Source organism: Diaporthe citri (assembly GCF_014595645.1).
Source record: "Diaporthe citri strain NFHF-8-4 chromosome Unknown scaffold_4, whole genome shotgun sequence".
NCBI classification, from domain to species: Eukaryota; Fungi; Ascomycota; class Sordariomycetes; order Diaporthales; family Diaporthaceae; genus Diaporthe; species Diaporthe citri.
The window spans coordinates 2,352,473-2,368,743 of record NW_025064849.1 but is presented as its reverse complement, the minus strand read 5'-3'; the positions used below and the strand labels follow the sequence as shown (position 1 = coordinate 2,368,743).

General features: G+C 55.1%; 5 protein-coding genes across 5 annotated transcripts; 1 reads left to right on the top strand and 4 right to left on the bottom strand.

Moving 5' to 3' along the window:
- Positions 1-374: 374 nt before the first annotated feature.
- Positions 375-4,267, bottom strand: INS49_009801 (uncharacterized protein; the record flags this gene model as incomplete). Its single annotated transcript, XM_043170529.1, has 3 exons — positions 375-547; positions 686-800; positions 866-4,267. 3 exons carry the CDS (start codon positions 4,265-4,267, stop codon positions 375-377), a joined length of 3,690 nt encoding a protein of 1,229 aa, XP_043025094.1.
- Positions 4,268-6,013: 1,746 nt separating this feature from the next.
- On the bottom strand, positions 6,014-8,221 carry INS49_009800 (uncharacterized protein; the record flags this gene model as incomplete). Its single annotated transcript, XM_043170528.1, has 1 exon — positions 6,014-8,221. One exon carries the CDS (start codon positions 8,219-8,221, stop codon positions 6,014-6,016), a length of 2,208 nt encoding a protein of 735 aa, XP_043025093.1.
- Positions 8,222-8,780: 559 nt separating this feature from the next.
- Positions 8,781-10,152, top strand: INS49_009799 (uncharacterized protein; the record flags this gene model as incomplete). Its single annotated transcript, XM_043170527.1, has 3 exons — positions 8,781-9,475; positions 9,524-9,995; positions 10,054-10,152. The coding sequence occupies 3 exons, from the start codon at positions 8,781-8,783 to the stop codon at positions 10,150-10,152; spliced, it is 1,266 nt and encodes a 421-aa protein (XP_043025092.1).
- Positions 10,153-10,972: 820 nt separating this feature from the next.
- Positions 10,973-11,824, bottom strand: INS49_009798 (uncharacterized protein; the record flags this gene model as incomplete). The annotated part of the gene is made up of 3 exons (XM_043170526.1): positions 10,973-11,328; positions 11,388-11,585; positions 11,812-11,824. 3 exons carry the CDS (start codon positions 11,822-11,824, stop codon positions 10,973-10,975), a joined length of 567 nt encoding a protein of 188 aa, XP_043025091.1.
- Positions 11,825-13,519: 1,695 nt separating this feature from the next.
- Positions 13,520-14,044, bottom strand: INS49_009797 (uncharacterized protein; the record flags this gene model as incomplete). Its single annotated transcript, XM_043170525.1, has 1 exon — positions 13,520-14,044. One exon carries the CDS (start codon positions 14,042-14,044, stop codon positions 13,520-13,522), a length of 525 nt encoding a protein of 174 aa, XP_043025090.1.
- Between the last annotated feature and the right edge of the window lie 2,227 nt (positions 14,045-16,271).

The following is a 16,271-nucleotide window of genomic DNA, read 5'->3' as shown; positions in this document are numbered from 1 at the left end:
CCAGGTAATCAAGGCAGGTGTGTCTCCAAAGCCAATGTTCGAGCCAAATCCTGCCGGAAGGGACGCATCTCCAAAAGACTGCTAAGGCATGGGAAAAGACTGAAGGGTATAGGGTTGGATACGAACGTGCGGAAGAACGGGAAATGAAAACGTGCCAGGGGTTCAGAAATTGCCATCCGGAGAAAACATATCGGCCGGGGCCGGGGTATTTGCAATTAAAAACATAAGGATAGATGCCGGATCCTCCTCAGTCGGGCAGAAGAAGACCTCGCGACTTGGGCAGCTCGAACGGGCCAGGATACTGCGGGCCCGGTTGGACGCGTTCGCGTTGTTCTTGTTGATTTATTTGCGAGACTAATGAAGTGGCGAGGCTCCTACGCCACCTGGTTCACATCGTTATTGCTGCTGATCTTGGCGGTTGTGGCCTCCTCCATGCTGCGCAGGATTCTCAGATTTTGCTCGCGCATGTCACTGTCAAGAGACTCGAGCGACGCGCAGGTATGTCTCATCCTAGCGATCTTCATCGTCACATCCGTTAGCACCGATCCTTCAGCGTGCCGAATTGCGCAACCAAGGGACGTGAAGAACAGGGACATCGACAAATGCAGGGAACGGAGGTAAACAGTGCAAGTAGCAAGGGGCTTTCGCACCAAAGCTAGTGCCGCTGAAGAATGGTCCGGCTCACCTTCCGCCGTGGCTCCAGGCGTCTCTCCAGCGGCGGCGGCATCATCTCCCGTTTCATCGGCGAATCTGCTAGCCGCTAAGCCCGTCTTTACGGGTGTCTTGGGTGTTGCCAGAGCCTTTCAGGTTACACCATGAATGGTCAGTGATCCAGTCGCAAGTAGGCGTCCTGGGGGCGGCATACCTTGGCCTCTGCAAGTTCTGCCTCCCTGACCTTGAGTTGCGCGAGCAGCTCCCCGATCTGCGATTCAGCCTTCTCGGCCCGGCCAGTAGCCTCGTTCACAAGCTCCGTCATCGACTCGTGCATGTCCTTGTAGTCCGCCTCCGCCGTCTTCGACTTGGCCGAGGCCTCCAGCTTGTGCGCCTCGAGCTCCTTGGTGATCATCTCGAGGTCGCCCTTGACCGCTTCTAGTTGATCTGCGGCCTTTGTGGACTTGGCCTCAGTGGCGGACATGGCCTCGTCGTACGCCTTCTTGTACTTTCCAAGCTCCTCTCTCAGGTTATCCAGCTCCGCCGTGTCTGGGGTCTTGGGCTGCCTGTTGGCGTCGAGGTCAGCCTCGGCCTGAATCCGGGCAAACTTCTCGTTGGCAAGCTTTCCACTGAGGTCATCAATTTCCTCCTCTGCCTTGGCCAGCTGCGACTTGACAGCCGAAAGGGCATTTTCGAGTTCAGACTTGGACTGTGTGAGCTGCGCTTCAAGCGCCGACGCATGTTGGTTCTTGAGTTCCCAGAGGGCCTTTTCGTGGCTGTCTTTCAAGGTCTCCATCTCGTACTTGACGTCTTCGGCCCCACCGGCATGGTCACTCTTCAACCTCTCAATGGCTTCTGCGTTGGACACGACCAGCTTCTCGATCTCGGCCGAGTGTGATGCCTGGAGCTCTTTCTTTGTGGCCTCGAGGCTAGCAGCATGCTGCTCGTCCATCTCGCTCAGTTTAGCCCGCAGTGAAGCAAGTTCTTCCGTAGATGACCGCGCGGTCTCGAGTTCTTTCTTCAACTGGTCTATATCAGCGGCATGTTCGGCGGATAGCCCCTTCTTGACCTGCTCTATCTGGCTCTCAAGCTCTGTAGCATGCTTGGAGTTGAGTTCAGTCTCCAGGTCATGCAGCTGCTTGGACAAGCTCTGCACCTCTGTAGCGTGCTTTGCGTTGAGTTCGTTCTCAAGATCCTGCAGTTGCTTGGACACGCTCTGCAACTCCGTGGCATGCTTCGCATTGAGTTCCTGCTCGAGCTGCGCCAGCTGGGCCTCCTGGCTTCCTTGGCCGGCAGACTTCGCTGCTGCGAGCTCCTCGCCATGGGCAGCAAGCAGCTGCTGCTTCTCGGATGCACTCTTCTCGTTCAGAGCGTCGATGATCTCCGCGTGTGAGGCCTTTAGGGCTTCCAGTTCCTTTGCAAGAGCCGCTTCGGCCTCGGCCTTGAGAATCTCAATCTGCTGGGTGTGACTGGATTTCAAGCCCTCCAGGTCTCCGAGCAGAGACTCTCGCTCTGCAGAGACACCACTCTTGGCGGCCTCCAGCTCCATGGCGTGATTAGCGAGAAGAGCATCAAGAGCCTTTTGGTGTTCCTCCGCCTTGGCCTCCAAAGACGCGACGGCGCCGGCGTGCTCGGCCTTTGCTGTCTCCAGAGCAGCCGAGGTGGAGCTGTGTTGGACCTTGATCTCTTCCAGAGCCTTGCTATGAGTCTCGACGGCAGCCGTATGAGTCTCTGACAACTCATTGTGCTTGGCCTCGAGCTCCTCGTACTTGCGCTTGTACATGGCCTCGCCTTGCAAGCTGTTAATCTCGTTCTCATAGTCCGTGGTTATCTGCTTGAGATGCTGATTGTGCTTGTCCTCGATGGCAGCGTGTTCCGACTGAAGCTTCTCGATCTCTGCGTCCTTGGTCTTCATGTCCTCCTCGAGCTTGGAGATGGCCTCTTGCGCCTTACTGGTGGCTTCCTGGGCCGACTTCAGTTGGGCCTCCATGTCTTGCACCCGCTCCTCGAAGGAACGGAGTTCGCCTGTCTTGGCCTCCAGCTCATCTTTGGCGCTGCTTGCGGTCTTCTCAGCGGTCTCGAGTTTGGCCTTGAGGTCTGCAATATCGGCTTCCAGGGTAGAGATCTGAGCAGCGGTTGCCGCGCTCTCATCAGAGACCTTAGCTTCGTGAGCGCTCTCCAATGCAGCTTGGGATGCGGTCAAGTCATCAATCTTGGCCTGAAGTTCGCCCAAAGCAGCCTCATGGCTGGCCTTTTGATCCGCAAGAGCCTTCTCGTTGTCTCCCGACGCGGCCTTGCCCAGTGCTAGTTCCTCGGCGTGCTTCGATTCGAGCGTACTCAGGGCGTCCTTGTGCTGTTCGCTGAGAGTTTGTTGCAGGGCCTCCAGCTTGGACGCGTGCTCCTCGGTTGCCTTGGTCAGGTTGGCCTCGGTCTCGCTGAGTCTGGCATCATGCTCGGTCTTGGCAGACTCGAGGGCCTCCCTGAGGGAGGCGACCTCGGCATCGGTGGCCTCCTTAGCAGTTGTGAGCTCGGACAGCTCTGCCCTCTGCTTCTCGAGCTGCTCCTCAGCTTGCTGGAGCTTCGACCGCGCGTCCGAGATCTGGGCCTCGAGAGCCTCGACCTCGGCCTTGTGCTTCTCCTTGACGCTCTCTAGCTCGTCAGCCAGCTCCTTGCGGGCAGAGTCGTCCGTGCCCGCCTCGGCCGGTGGGCCCGCGCTGATCTTCTCGGTGAGCTCGGCGATCTTCTCCTCGGACGATGAGATCTGCGCCCTGAGGTTTGTGATTTCTGTCTCACTGTCTGCAAGCTTGGTCTTCAGCTCCTCGATCTCCTTGGCAGACTCCGCGGCGGCGGCGCTGGACGTTGAGGGCGGCCGGGCTACGGGCTTGGGGGCGCTAGCGGTCGCGGAGGCGCCAGCAAGTGTTGACAGGCGCTTTTTGGCCTCCGCCACGGGACCGGAAGCAGCTGGTCTTGTCGCAGTGCGGGTTGTACTAGTCGAGCTGATGCTCGAGTCCTTGGCATGACCGGAAGGCTTGGTCGTGGCGGGTCTCGATGAAGACGTCGGCGAAGTAACACTAGAAGATGATGCTGGTTTCCTGGTCGCCGTCGTCGTTGTCGACGTAGAAGCCGCGGGCTTTGGCTTGGTGGCAGGCGAGCTGGAGGAGGTGGCGCTCGACAGAGTCGAAGTGCGGCGGGCAGCTGTACTACCAAGGGTCGAGGTCCTGCGGCTCTTTTCGTCCTCGGAGGCGGACGGCTGAGAACGCTGACTGGAAGACGTAGCCGCTGTCGAAGTCCGCTTGGCGGCAGTCGAGCTTGCTGGCGGACGCGTGGGCGGCTTGCTCAGTCCACCACCCGCAGCACTTGTACGAGTGGAACTCGCGGTGGGCTTCGTGGCGGTGGAAGAAGTCGTGGCAGGGCGTCGCGTCGTGGTAGTCCCGGCAGCTGGCTTCTTCGCTGCAGTCGCGCTACCCGCAGGCTTGGGCCCATTGGCAGCAGCCGGCTTCTTGACGGGCGGTGCGGTGGCGGCGGCGGCAGCAGGGGCAGCAGGAGAGGGAGGCTGGGGCTTTTCGGCGGGAGCCTCCTCGTGCTGGACAACTTCGAAACCCTCGGCATCAGACATATTGGCTTGCAGTCGGGCGTCTGTTCAGGTACAAAGGGGACGGCCTTGATGGAGTGGTCTCGTATCTAGTCATGTAGCAAACGGTTAGCCGCGCGGCCGACGTACAAGCTGGCGCGTGGCCCGTCGAGCCGTTGCGAAGGCGTCTCAGCACTAGAGAAGCTCTGGAGAAGCTCGCAACGGTGGGCATGGAGGGGCGCAAACCCGCGGCGACGGGGATGGAGGCATGTAGCCACGTACCAGCTGTGCCAGAAGCTCAGGGTCCCTCCGGTAGAGAGTAAAGGGGGTTGCTTGGTTGCTGTGCAACGGCCGGACGGACACGTTGAGATGGATTGCTTGCGGGGAGCAAACCAAGGTATCCGGGCAGGATCACGGAATATCGCGGCCAAGCGGCATACAAATTGAAGGACTGGTGGTGCTGGAGCTTTCTCTCGGTCCGTTTGACTTGCTTGCTCCTCTTGGACGGTGTAAGAGAGAAAGAGGTACGGCAGACGTGTCGCGAGAGAAATTAAATTGGGCACCCAGAGAGGTCCCGAAGGAGAGAGCAACCGCACCCTACCTGCCCTGCACTCGCTGCGCTGTGCCTGGCCCAGCCGGTCAGTGCACGGGGCACAGGCTGGACAGGGGCAAGGTAGGAGGGGCCATGCAGACCATGCAGGCCACGCTGTACTGTACTGTACATCAGACCGATCAAATTGGTGGATGACAGGAATGGCGCCAACCAAAACACAGCGGCCCCCCCTACAATATTCTACACCGTGTATAGACGTAGTCTACCGCACCATGCTCGGGCTTGGGTACGGTGCAACGGGTGCTAGATGAGGTGCTAAATGCAACCTAGGAATGGCCATCTCGAGCTGACTATTTGCTGCACTAGAAGCTGATCCCCATTTGAGTTTGGGCCTTGCCTGTGGTGGAGAGCAGCAGACCTCCAACCAAAGCGCTTCGTGGCAGGTCGATGGCTGGCTGACTGGTCTGGATGGTCGGGGGGCACATGCGGAGGGAACCACAGTACTCTACTGGCCATGTCGCCTATCGCATCTAGCCGTTATCTACGCTGCCCGGGCGTGTCAGATCTCGAACGGATCTTGCTCCTCCCTCCGCCTCACCAGTAGAACCCGCTTGATGGGCACAACCCCGGCTACTCGGAAACGGGTTTGAGGGGCCTTCGCATTGATCATAGTGGCTGTCCTAAGACCGCTCTGGCAGGGAGCGTGCTCGGCAGAGAAGCCGAGAACTGAGCTCTGGTGGGAACGCACGGTTGGAGAACGAGATTGCTGCTGGTCCCCTGCGAGTCCGTAAGATTGATAATGGTGACGATGCCGGATTTGCTGTCCATTCTGGTAAAAAATGGTGCTGCGTTTTCTGACTTGTCAAATGTGCAGGTTGGGCTGTCTCTGCACAGGTCAAAAGGCATCAACCAAGGCCAGCTCTCATAGGGTCGCCTGATGCTGCAGCAGGAAGACGGTCACCAATCGCCACCCAATCCAGCTCGCATGCGCCATTGATCTCATCACTTATTAGGTATGCCAGTTGTAAACAACCCACGCTGTCCGCAGGCAACACAGCGCGCCAGACGATGTGGCATTCTCCTGTTGGCAGTTCCTGAATGCTCTCTCTGCAACCCACCTCCGAAATCACACAGTTACACAATGCGCTGCCAGCGGGATACAGCTGGAGCGATGTTCTGAATTGAATACTGGACGCCGGGATAGCTTGAGCAAGCATATGAAAACTCCCACGTATGAGTTACAGAGCCCAGGCGGGAATCTCGCGGCCTCTGTCCGTGTAGGCCTCACGGTAGGCCTGCTTCAGAAACGCAGCCTTCCTCGCAACGTCGTCCTCCGAGCGTCGTAGTTTTTGCGCCATTGATACCACATCATAGTTCCTCTTGTACCGTATTGCCTTGATCATGGCTTTATCTTCCTCATCGGACCATGGCCTGCTCGCCTTATGCGCTCGTTGTGAGCTGCCCAGGCCAGATGGGGGGTTTTGTCGGACACGATCACTGGATGCGTGTCTGTTCGGCACCGGTGTGTTCGAACGGTGCCTGTAATTAGCCGAAAAGGGGTCATCTGAATCAGATACGGACTCAACTCGCGCATTCCTGGAAGGGCCGCCTTGAGAGCGAGCTGCCTGGCCCGACGAGCTCCTTCCCGGTGCGGCTTTCACAGTAGAAGTGGCACGGAGTTGCTCGGGCAGGGCGGCCTGATCCTCATCCCATAACTGCTTCAGAGGATTCGGTTTGTATCTCAAGGCCTGCGTGGCTTGGAGAAAGCCCCGGAATGCCTTCACGTCTTCCCGGTCTTGCTCTTCTTTTTCTCGCCTTTTTTGGGCTGCAATCTCGCGTTGCCGCTCTATCTTCCGTTCTCGCTCCTGACGCTTGGTTTCAGCCTCGCGTTCTTGTCTCTCAGACTGTGTCGCGATTTGCTGTATCTCTCTTTCCGCTTTTCTGACAGCAGAATACAGAGCATTCAACTGCGATTCCAAGGAAGAACGTGCTTTCTTTTCCCTATCCAAAGCCTCATGTACGCCTTCGTGGGATTCGTCTGTACCGTCATGTGACTCATTGCCCCCAGGCCATTGCTCGAAGCCCCTTTCGAGTGCCCTGTGGAGTCTATCAGCCCAAGCAAGAGGCCTCAAAAGGAACTGAAGCCTGAAGCAGTTGAGGTACAGGGTCGTCTTTGACCGGTTGTCTTCTGATGGACAGATACCACATGCTTTCTTCACAGTAATCATCAACATGGGGATCAACTGGCGTGACATGTCTCGCAACAACGCCTGTCTCCTCTTGACGCATTGTGCTGCGAATCGGTCATATCCGGCCCGCGATACTGGAAGCAATTTTCGTGAACAAATTTCGTCGATAACTTGATCTATGCGTGTGAGATGTTGCTTAATATCCACGCTTTTCGTCCTCAGGTACGCAGTCGGTGTTGACGATAGCTCATGGTCATTATCGAAGGGGTCCTCCGGAGGGTTCGTCGCCTCTTCCAAAATATCGTTCAGACCATGGATCTCATTCATCAAGGCTTTGCCGGAGCTTGTTTTACAAATCTTTTGGTCGTCATCGTTGTTGTCGCTCTCGAATTCGCGGATCCAATGTGTTGATCCTGTCCACGCTGGATGTTGCAGTGTTTTGAAAATTCCGCCCATGCTGTTGATGACAATTTTGACCGTGATTGTCTCCTCATGTTGCTCAGGAGCTTCGACGAAGGCAGCGTCTTGGGCAATTTCATTGTTAATCTCACTTGGGGACTGGTCCTCAGCAGGGGAGGAAGTATTCGTCTTGTCCTTTTGTTTCCGCCTGTCGCGGCTATCGCGGGTTCGCTGGTTCTTTTGCTGAGGCACCTTCCCGTTTGCGCCATGCCCACTCCTGGGCCTGTCGTTGGCATTTCTTGACGCAGTGACTTCTTCGTCATCTGGAGATTGAGACTCGAGGAGTTCTTCGTGGCTGTCCTCTCTGTCGTCCGACGACACTTCAGTATCCTGGGGCCGGTTACCTTGTTGCCGCGAGCCAATGCCGTTGATCGTCGGCTTCATGTTCCGATTCCGCGCTTGGTTCATAGCCTGCGTGATACGAGCATGATCGACTCCGTCTTGGCCGCCATCTTCGTCGTCGTCGTCGTCGTCGTCACCATCGTCCTCAGCTGCGGTGTCGCTTTCATCCTCATTGTCGTCCTCTTCAGACCGCTGCGCAGTCTGTTGCCGAGATGAGACCACTTGACCTCGGACTCCCAGGGTTTGGCCGAGCTTAGCAGCGTCACGCCTTGCAATCCTAGCGGCGCGGTCGTCTGGTTGTTTTTGTAGAACCGTGGATGCTGAATCTGGGTTATTGCTGTCATTATTGAGTCTCTTCCGCTTGGTGTATTGCCCGAAGTAATCCAGATCGTTGACTTCGGCGGCAGCATCAAGCTGATGCTTGGCTATCAACCGCGTGCCACGGCTCTTGGGCATCTTTGCTTGTCTGTGAAGACCTCGCCCCAACTGAGGAGCAGCGATGCCGATTCAGAGAAAACATGCCATGAAACCGGCGACGGGTAGTTTGTGATTGAGCCAAATGAACAGAAGACGCGTCCCTCGTGCTATAAACTCCGTGTTGAGGGGAGTGGTGGTCACAGCTCTTGCAATGCTACCTTGATGGTGTCAAAACACAGTTCACAGGACTGTGAAGCTCTGACCCGAACCCTGGCTTTGTCTCCAACAGACATGACCTCACCCTTGGGGCTTTGGGATCGCATGCTGCCAACTGTGACCGTTCGTAGGCCTCTTCCTGAACTATTCATGAACTAAACATCTAACTCCCTGCGAGACCGTCACACCTACGTACAATACGGCGCCCTCCCCCGCCTACCCTGTGGCCCTGCACTCCTGTTAGGCTATTTTATGAAGGAGAGTTCCCCTTTGCCAGTGACGACAAGCAGCACTGGGATTCCAGTACGTGGGCAGCTACTTGATATCTCGACGGCCCAGCGGAACTCATCGCGATCTTTGAGTTGATTGAACATCTGCCATGATGGAGCCTCCCAGGCAGGCCACCAGCCGCCAAACGGCCAACCTGCCTCAACTGGAGATCCTCAACCCATCGGTCCCGCACAGCTTCTCGGCGCCCTCAAAATGCATCAACGACGGGCCAGACGTCGCACGCTTCCTCACCTCGAAAGGCTACCGCGACATCGGTGTCTTTGTCATGCAGCTCAACCGAGCACTCTGTCCACGCAAGTCACCAAGTGGGCCCTCAAAGAAATTTCCCCTTGTCGGAGGGAGCCGTCACGACACCGCAGCCGTCCGCAAACTGAGAGACCTGCTGGATAGGACGGCCAAATTCATCGATGATGCACCTCCTGACCCTGGCCCAAGGAGATTCGGAAATATCAGTTTCCGGAAATGGTACCAGCTGCTGGAGGACAATCTGGATGCCCTGTTGAGGGAGTTTGTGGATGCTGACATCCTCAATTTCGGAGCCTCCGAAGACACCACAGCTCAGCATCCTGGTGCGAGCGGTGAAAACAATCAAACCCCAGGATCCATCGACGAATTGAGGGCGTACTTTCTTGGAGGCTTCGGGAGTCCTCAAAGACTGGACTACGGAACCGGGCACGAGCTGAGCTTCTTAGCCTTTCTGGGCTGCCTGTGGAAGCTGGGTGCTTTCAAAGACGGGGTCCAGGGCGGTGAAATCGAGCGCAGTATCGTCCTTGGTGTCTTTGAACCGTAGGTTGGCTCTCACTACGGCTTGAACACTACACTAACAGCGTACAGATACCTGAATGTGGTCCGCCGTCTCATCCTCACATACAACCTCGAGCCAGCAGGCTCGCACGGTGTCTGGGGACTAGACGACCACGCCTTCATGCCATACATCTTTGGTTCCGCACAGTACACCCGCCCGATCACCGAGGAGGAGACAATGCCCCTCGAAGGCTCCGTCGAGCGGGCCCCGAAGCCGGGCGATATCCTCAAGCCTGAAGCCGTGGAGCGGCTCCGGGAGACCAACATGTACTTCTCCGCCGTTGGGTTCATCAACGACGTCAAGAAGGGCCCCTTCTGGGAGCACAGCCCGATCCTCTATGACGTGTCCGGGATCAAGGACGGCTGGGGTAAGATCAACAAGGGCATGATCAAGATGTTCAACGCCGAGGTCCTGTCCAAGTTTCCCGTCGTGCAGCACTTCCCTTTCGGCTCGCTCTTCTCCTGGGATATTGACCCCGAGGCATCGGCGCCTCAGCAGTCTGTCCATATGGCCAACCAGCACACAAACACCGCGGCGCCTTCGCAGTCTGCTGGCACAGCTGCGCCTTGGGCTCAAGCAACGCGCATGCCTGGGCCACCGGGGCCAGGCATCCCCTATTCAAGGGTACCGGGTGCGGCTGCAGGGGCCAGAGGAGTAAATGAGCCGCCACAGACCGCGAGGCCTCAGGATGTAGGACCAACGATGCTACCGCCCGGGCCACCGCGACCTAATGGCCCCCCTGGCACGGCTGGAAATCAGATCAGTGTTACAAAGGCACCGTGGGCGAAGTAGACAGAGATATCCACACAGATGCAACGTTAACACACAGCCTGGGGATTTTACCGTTCTCATGAGATGGAGAGTGACGACTCATGCACCTACGGTCTCGCAATGTGTGACGTCGATTTCCCGCTGCTAGGATGCTGACATGTGCGATATTCGTGTGTGAGTATGTGTTTGCGGCGCGTGTCAACCAGGTATCTGGCACTGCCCATAGGTTCAAGTCTTGTGGGAATATGCCCGAAATGATAGAAGGTAGCTGGCTATGAAAGTGAATTCCAAAGGCCTCCCATCTCTCAGGCCACCTAAGATGATTATAGGTCAACTCTACCACTGCCATGCCCGGTCAATATGCGACGGTTGATCAGCAGGAGCGGACGGCAGTTTTGAATGCAATCTGGTATATTGAGGGTATCTATTCAACTCTGAGGGTGCAACACAACAACGGCACTGGTATTAGAAGAGAAGGAAAACAAAACAACATGAAGCCAGACGAGTTCCCACGCAAGAAAAACAAGTCCCCTGTCGACAGCCCTGAGACACCCATTACGCACCCCAAGTTCGCTCCCTCGTAATGCGACAAAGCAGGAAGAGAAAGAAAAACGCAAGTCTCATGCTTTATTCCGCGGGAAATAAGGCCATGGTAACGCTGAGGTGCTCTTTCGACATAGCTCAGTTATCGAACGCTCGAGTATCAATTACTTCGCAGCCTCGGTAGCGGCAGGCTTGGCCTCCTCAGCCGGCTTGGCCTCGGCGGGCTTCGCGGCCTCAGTCGGCTTCGCAGCCTCCGCGGCAGGAGCAGCGGCAGGAGCAGCCTCTGTGGTTGTAGCAGCCGCTGCTGGTGCCGGGGCAGCGGCGGCGTCGGCAGCAGGAGCAGCCTCGGTGGCAGCAGGCTTGGCCTCCTCGGCCAGCTTCGCTGCCTCAGCGGCCGGGGCCGCGGGAGCCGACTCGGTGGTGGTTGTAGCTGGGGCGGCAGCCGCCGGCGCGGCGGGTGTGTCCTCCTTCTTGGGCTCCTCGGCGGGCTTGGAGGCGTCGGCAGTGGTTGCGGGCGCGGCTAATCACAGACAGACATCAGTTTAATGCTGGGGTGGTTCTTCGAGTGGGTAGACTTACCAGCCGGTGCGGTCTCGGTCTTGGCGGGCTCCGCGGCGGCGGCAGCAGTAGCAGGAGTTGTCTCCGCCGGCTTGGATGCCTCCGCGGGCTTGTCAGCTGGCTTGGACGCCTCAGCAGGCTTAGCCTCGGCCTTCTTCTCGTCCTTCTTCTTGAAGACGGCCCGGAACTTGGCCTTCAAGTTGTTGAGCGCATTTGGTGCTGTGGACGAGAATGGTGGTTAGCAGTGGACCAGCGTCGTCGTGGGTACTTGGAGGTGCAGAGGCAGTAGGAGGGTATGATAAGCTCGACATCCAGGACTTGTGGGCGTGGCATTGGAGGCTCTTCACGTCACACGGTGTAACTAGAGACAGCTCTTCTCCGCCTCGCTGGACGCCATGGTTGCCGATGGAGGAGGAGGTCGACGATAAGGTTGCATGGCACTTACGGACTCCAGGCATCTTGGCGAAGTGTCTGAGGCTCAGGCTGTTCAGGCTGTAGAGAATGGGGGATGTGTGTGCTGGCGCAGGTGATTCGCGAAGCTCAAAGAGGCTGTCGTTGTGGAGGTGGTTCTTGTTGAGTGGTCGTCGAAAGTTGGTGGAAAGCGGGAATTAATGGTAGCTAGAGGTGCCACGCCGAGAGACACGTCTTCATAGCACCAACAGGTCGGATAATTTGCGAGATTTGATTATTGGGATGCTCCGGGTAATCAAAGAATCCTTGGAGATTGGTTTCAGTCGCACACCCCGGGGGGAGATGGATTGAATGAGGGCGGCTTCAGCGCGACGAGACTCGGCTAAACCTCCGCGGGATGGAGGAGGGGGGCGCTACTGAGCACCTAATTAGCTAGCGGGGCCGCGCTGGCCTGTGCTGGTGGCCTTAGCGCCAGAGTGCCCTGAACCTGCTAAAGATAGCAGCACCGGCCCACCAGAGCTCCAACCTTAATTGGCTTCGACCTCCTCTGGCGTTCGAGACGTCATTTCCTCGACTGCTGCAGACATCAGACGAAAAGCTGTCGTGCGAGCCGAGTTTGACAAGCAATGTTCAAAACGTGGAGGGCACACGAGGACTGTGTCCGACAGTATGTGTCCCGAATCTGCCAAGATCCTACTCCACCTCAAGAGCCGGTGTGCTGCTTATCATGCGTGTGGGTATAGAGGTAGGCAGGCCTGGGTTGAATCATGCCAACCTCGGAAGATAGGAAGGACAAATCTGGTTACAGCGCCGCTCACAGTGCAGATTGGATATTCCGCGCTGCCAGAAACACAATGACCTCCAGTTGGGTTGTTGACATGTTCCAACTCTTCTACTTTGCCAATTGCAGCTATGCCAGTAGCAGTCACAGTGTCCACAAAGCAATGGCCAGAGTGTGCGGATGGTAATTCCTTTCTCTAGGATCGATTGTGTTTGACACGGTCCCTAATGACGTCTGGCTCGGCGACTCCATCTTGTCAACCACTCGAAGATCAGTACAAGGCAGTTTCACAACAAAATGTCCAATGTTCCAGTCGAAATTCCTAATCTCTCCAGGGCGGTCAGAATTACAAAGATAGCAATTGAGTAATCAATGACCGACTGTGAGTCGATCCTTGTTCTACCCATCCTCCACGTGCTATGAGCTTGGACGAGTGGAGCTAGTCATTGCAGAGCAGAGTACCGACATCGATCATCATTCCAACGTGCCAACCTCGATCTCACCCCCGCCATTGGGTTCTTACTCAACCCACAGACTTATTATGACCTGAATTATTCTTGCTCGTTTTCTTTTACTCTTCGAGGTTCATTTGGACCTGTCTTGAGTCCCGCTACAGCAGGCCAAAACGCACATTAATGCGACAGGGAATATTTATGGAGCTAGTTGTAAGATGAAACTTTTCTTGAGGTCACTTACGCGTGTTGCTCTGAGACGCTGCTGGTGCGAGACACAAAAACGTCACATACCCGCGACTTTGCTTAATAGGGAGAAGGTAACATTGAAGCAGTTCAAGCTTGAAAGTGGCCCTATAGTATCGTCCATATCACTGCATGAGGACTTATTTGGAGAAAAGAGTATAGATGGATGTAATCTAGGAGAGAACAAACCACTGAAACAGAAGGAAACTATTACCTTACCTAATAACATATGACTTACCTGGACGAGTTGCTCTTGCACACGACTATTCCTCGCCTTCGTCGAGGGGAGGGGCATCCTCCATGACAACATCATCTGACTCCAAGCCTTCGGGCACAATTGTATCAGCAGAGTCCAGCTCAGATTCGTGTAGAGGAGGGGCATCCTCCATGATCACATCATCTGACTCCAGGCCCTCGGGCACACCTGTATCGGCAGAGTCCAGCCCAGGGTCATAGTCTGGCATCGGGTGGTCGAGGTCTTCGTGCGTGCTTACCGCCGCGAGTTCAGCGACTAAATGAACCGGCTCATCATCACTCACTGAAACATCGGAATCGACTGAATCCGACGTCTCGACATCCTCGGGAGTGTCATGCTTTGGGGCAGAATCGAGTGTATGAGGGAGGGCCTCACGAGCCTTCTGAAGGTGCTGGCGTGCTAGTCTCTTTTTTCGCGATTCCTCGTCTTCATTCCCGCTCTTCGAAGAGGGCACGACCTGCGGGGCTGTGTTCTGGAGGGATTCAATGAATCTTCCGGAACGCTGCGCGTTATTGCTGTTGGAAGCCGCCATGGTTTGTTTTTGTCTCAGTGTAATTCAGCTTTAGATTGTCCGTAGCTTTGGAATGTCCAAGAATTTGCCTGGTAAACCAAATTTGTTGTAGACTTTTTTAGCAGAGTGGATTTGAAGAACCGGATTGGTGTGGTAGGCTAGAAAATAGATGATATTATCGTCTCCGTAGGTGCTTTATATACCCTGATCCCTCATGGCCTATCAGGACTATCGCCTGCTTGTGCCTTTGTATAGATAACAATGCATCTGTAAAAATAAAGAGAGGACAGCAATAGCCTTGTAATCTGGCATAGATACTATGAATAAGACAATACTGTTGTCTACCACGTAATGTTCGAAAGAACCAATTCTATTGTCGATTCGGTTATGAACGTGTTTGCTCAGGCGCTTCCAAGCAGAACAAATAGGACCATTGTATGATCTTCCGTCCGACTATTAACAAATTTCAATCAGGCTCTTCTTTACTTTATACAACAAATTTCAAAGAGCCACCATCAATACCGTACGATGAAACAATAGCAATTGCTAAATCATGCTTGGTCATGCCTGTTAAGCATCTTACTCATTAGTATGAATAGACTCAATGGCTTCTTCAGGCCTCTTCTATGATCCATCACGTTGATTAGCAGACTCCGAATCATGAGTAAAAACACGAAGGGGAGAGCTCATGCACTGTGGAAAGAGTACCTACCGGGGTGTATACGACACAGTTGCGCTCCTTGATTATCTGGCACCCCAGAGGCCACCAGAATCATCAAAGAGGAGTTCTTCGAGCTAAAAATGGTATCACTTTGAGACGATGGGCAACAATATCTAGAAATAAAGTCCTGGAAGCAATGGGAAGCGCGAGTTTGCAGAGAGCCCGTTTCTAAATTTGCCATTATAATTTCTGAGGAGCTCTTCACTGAGGTCCGCTTTGCAGTCCATGTTAGCAAGCCATGTCGAACTCGAAAGGTGATTCTAAGGCACGAGTTGGCTTGGGGCAGCTTAGAGCATCCACTTTTCCCAATCGTGTTCTTCTGAATTGTGATCTAGATCCAGTTTCTAGTGATAAGGAATCAGGGACTCATGTGAAATTTTGACTAAATTATCTAAATCCATATCATTGGTATTCAACTCTCTCGGTACAAACGTCTTGATATCTTCACTCTCACCAAACCCACGTCTCACACCAGCTGGGTATACTTGGTTTGTATCAATTATATTGTGAGTATGTACTGGTGGACAAAATGCTCGTGCAAGAGAGTAAAACTCCCCTCTACCTTGCCTCTGGGCCTACAACTGCTGTTTGGACTCTTGAGCCGACTGTCAGTCCACCCGTTCGTGCCTCATCACCCGAGTACTTGACAGCAGGTAAGATACACGATCCCATATTGGTTAATCCGTAAGTGTTTGATACTGTCGTAGAGCCATGCTCCAACGACTGTTCTTGCGGCTGGCGGCGGTGTTACCAGGTGAGACTAAGCTGTCGGCATCCAATTGCAAGCCCACCGAGGCTGATCATCGTCCCCACAATGCCGAAGATGATAGCGACGGTATCTGTTCCCTTGTTGTACGATTGATCTGAGCTCGACTGGATGGTTTCGAGTGCCGACGGGATGAGAGTCGTGGTGTTTTCGGAAGGCCATGCGAATGTCGGCATCTTGCTGGCCATGAGTATAGGGCACTAGTGGAGTGATATTACTTTTCTTGTTGGATCCAGACTTGCTCTTGCTTTCAATCGAGTGATGTGAACTATGCTTATTCAAACGCTCTGCGGGAAAAGATATGCATATGACGAGAGCCCCATGAATGTCGAGGCCTGAGAGGTTTCATGGGTGGTGTCCCATCAGCTTGATTCGGTCCTGCCAGGCCAGATTTATAGCAATTTTGAATGCGAATTCTGCGAAGCAACACCTCATCAGTCTGGTATTGCTGACAATTTTCGCACAGAACGTGGTCCCACAGCAGGCTCGATTGCAAAAGATGTGTGGCTGAACGGCTGGCATTTGAATTGAGAATCCTTCGGAGTTTGTAAACCTCGCAAATCTCAGTGCTCGACCTCGCAGGTCTCGCAAGCGGCCCGTCGCCCGAACCGGAAATGCAGCCATTGCCTGCGTGCTGGCCGCTCCTCGTTTGCCGACTCGACAGCCCTGAGCGCCCGACTCCGCCAGCCACCGGTCCTAGAGCTTGCTGCTCGTCAATACTTAGACAGGCCCAAAAAGCCCACACATCAAGAGCAGCTGCA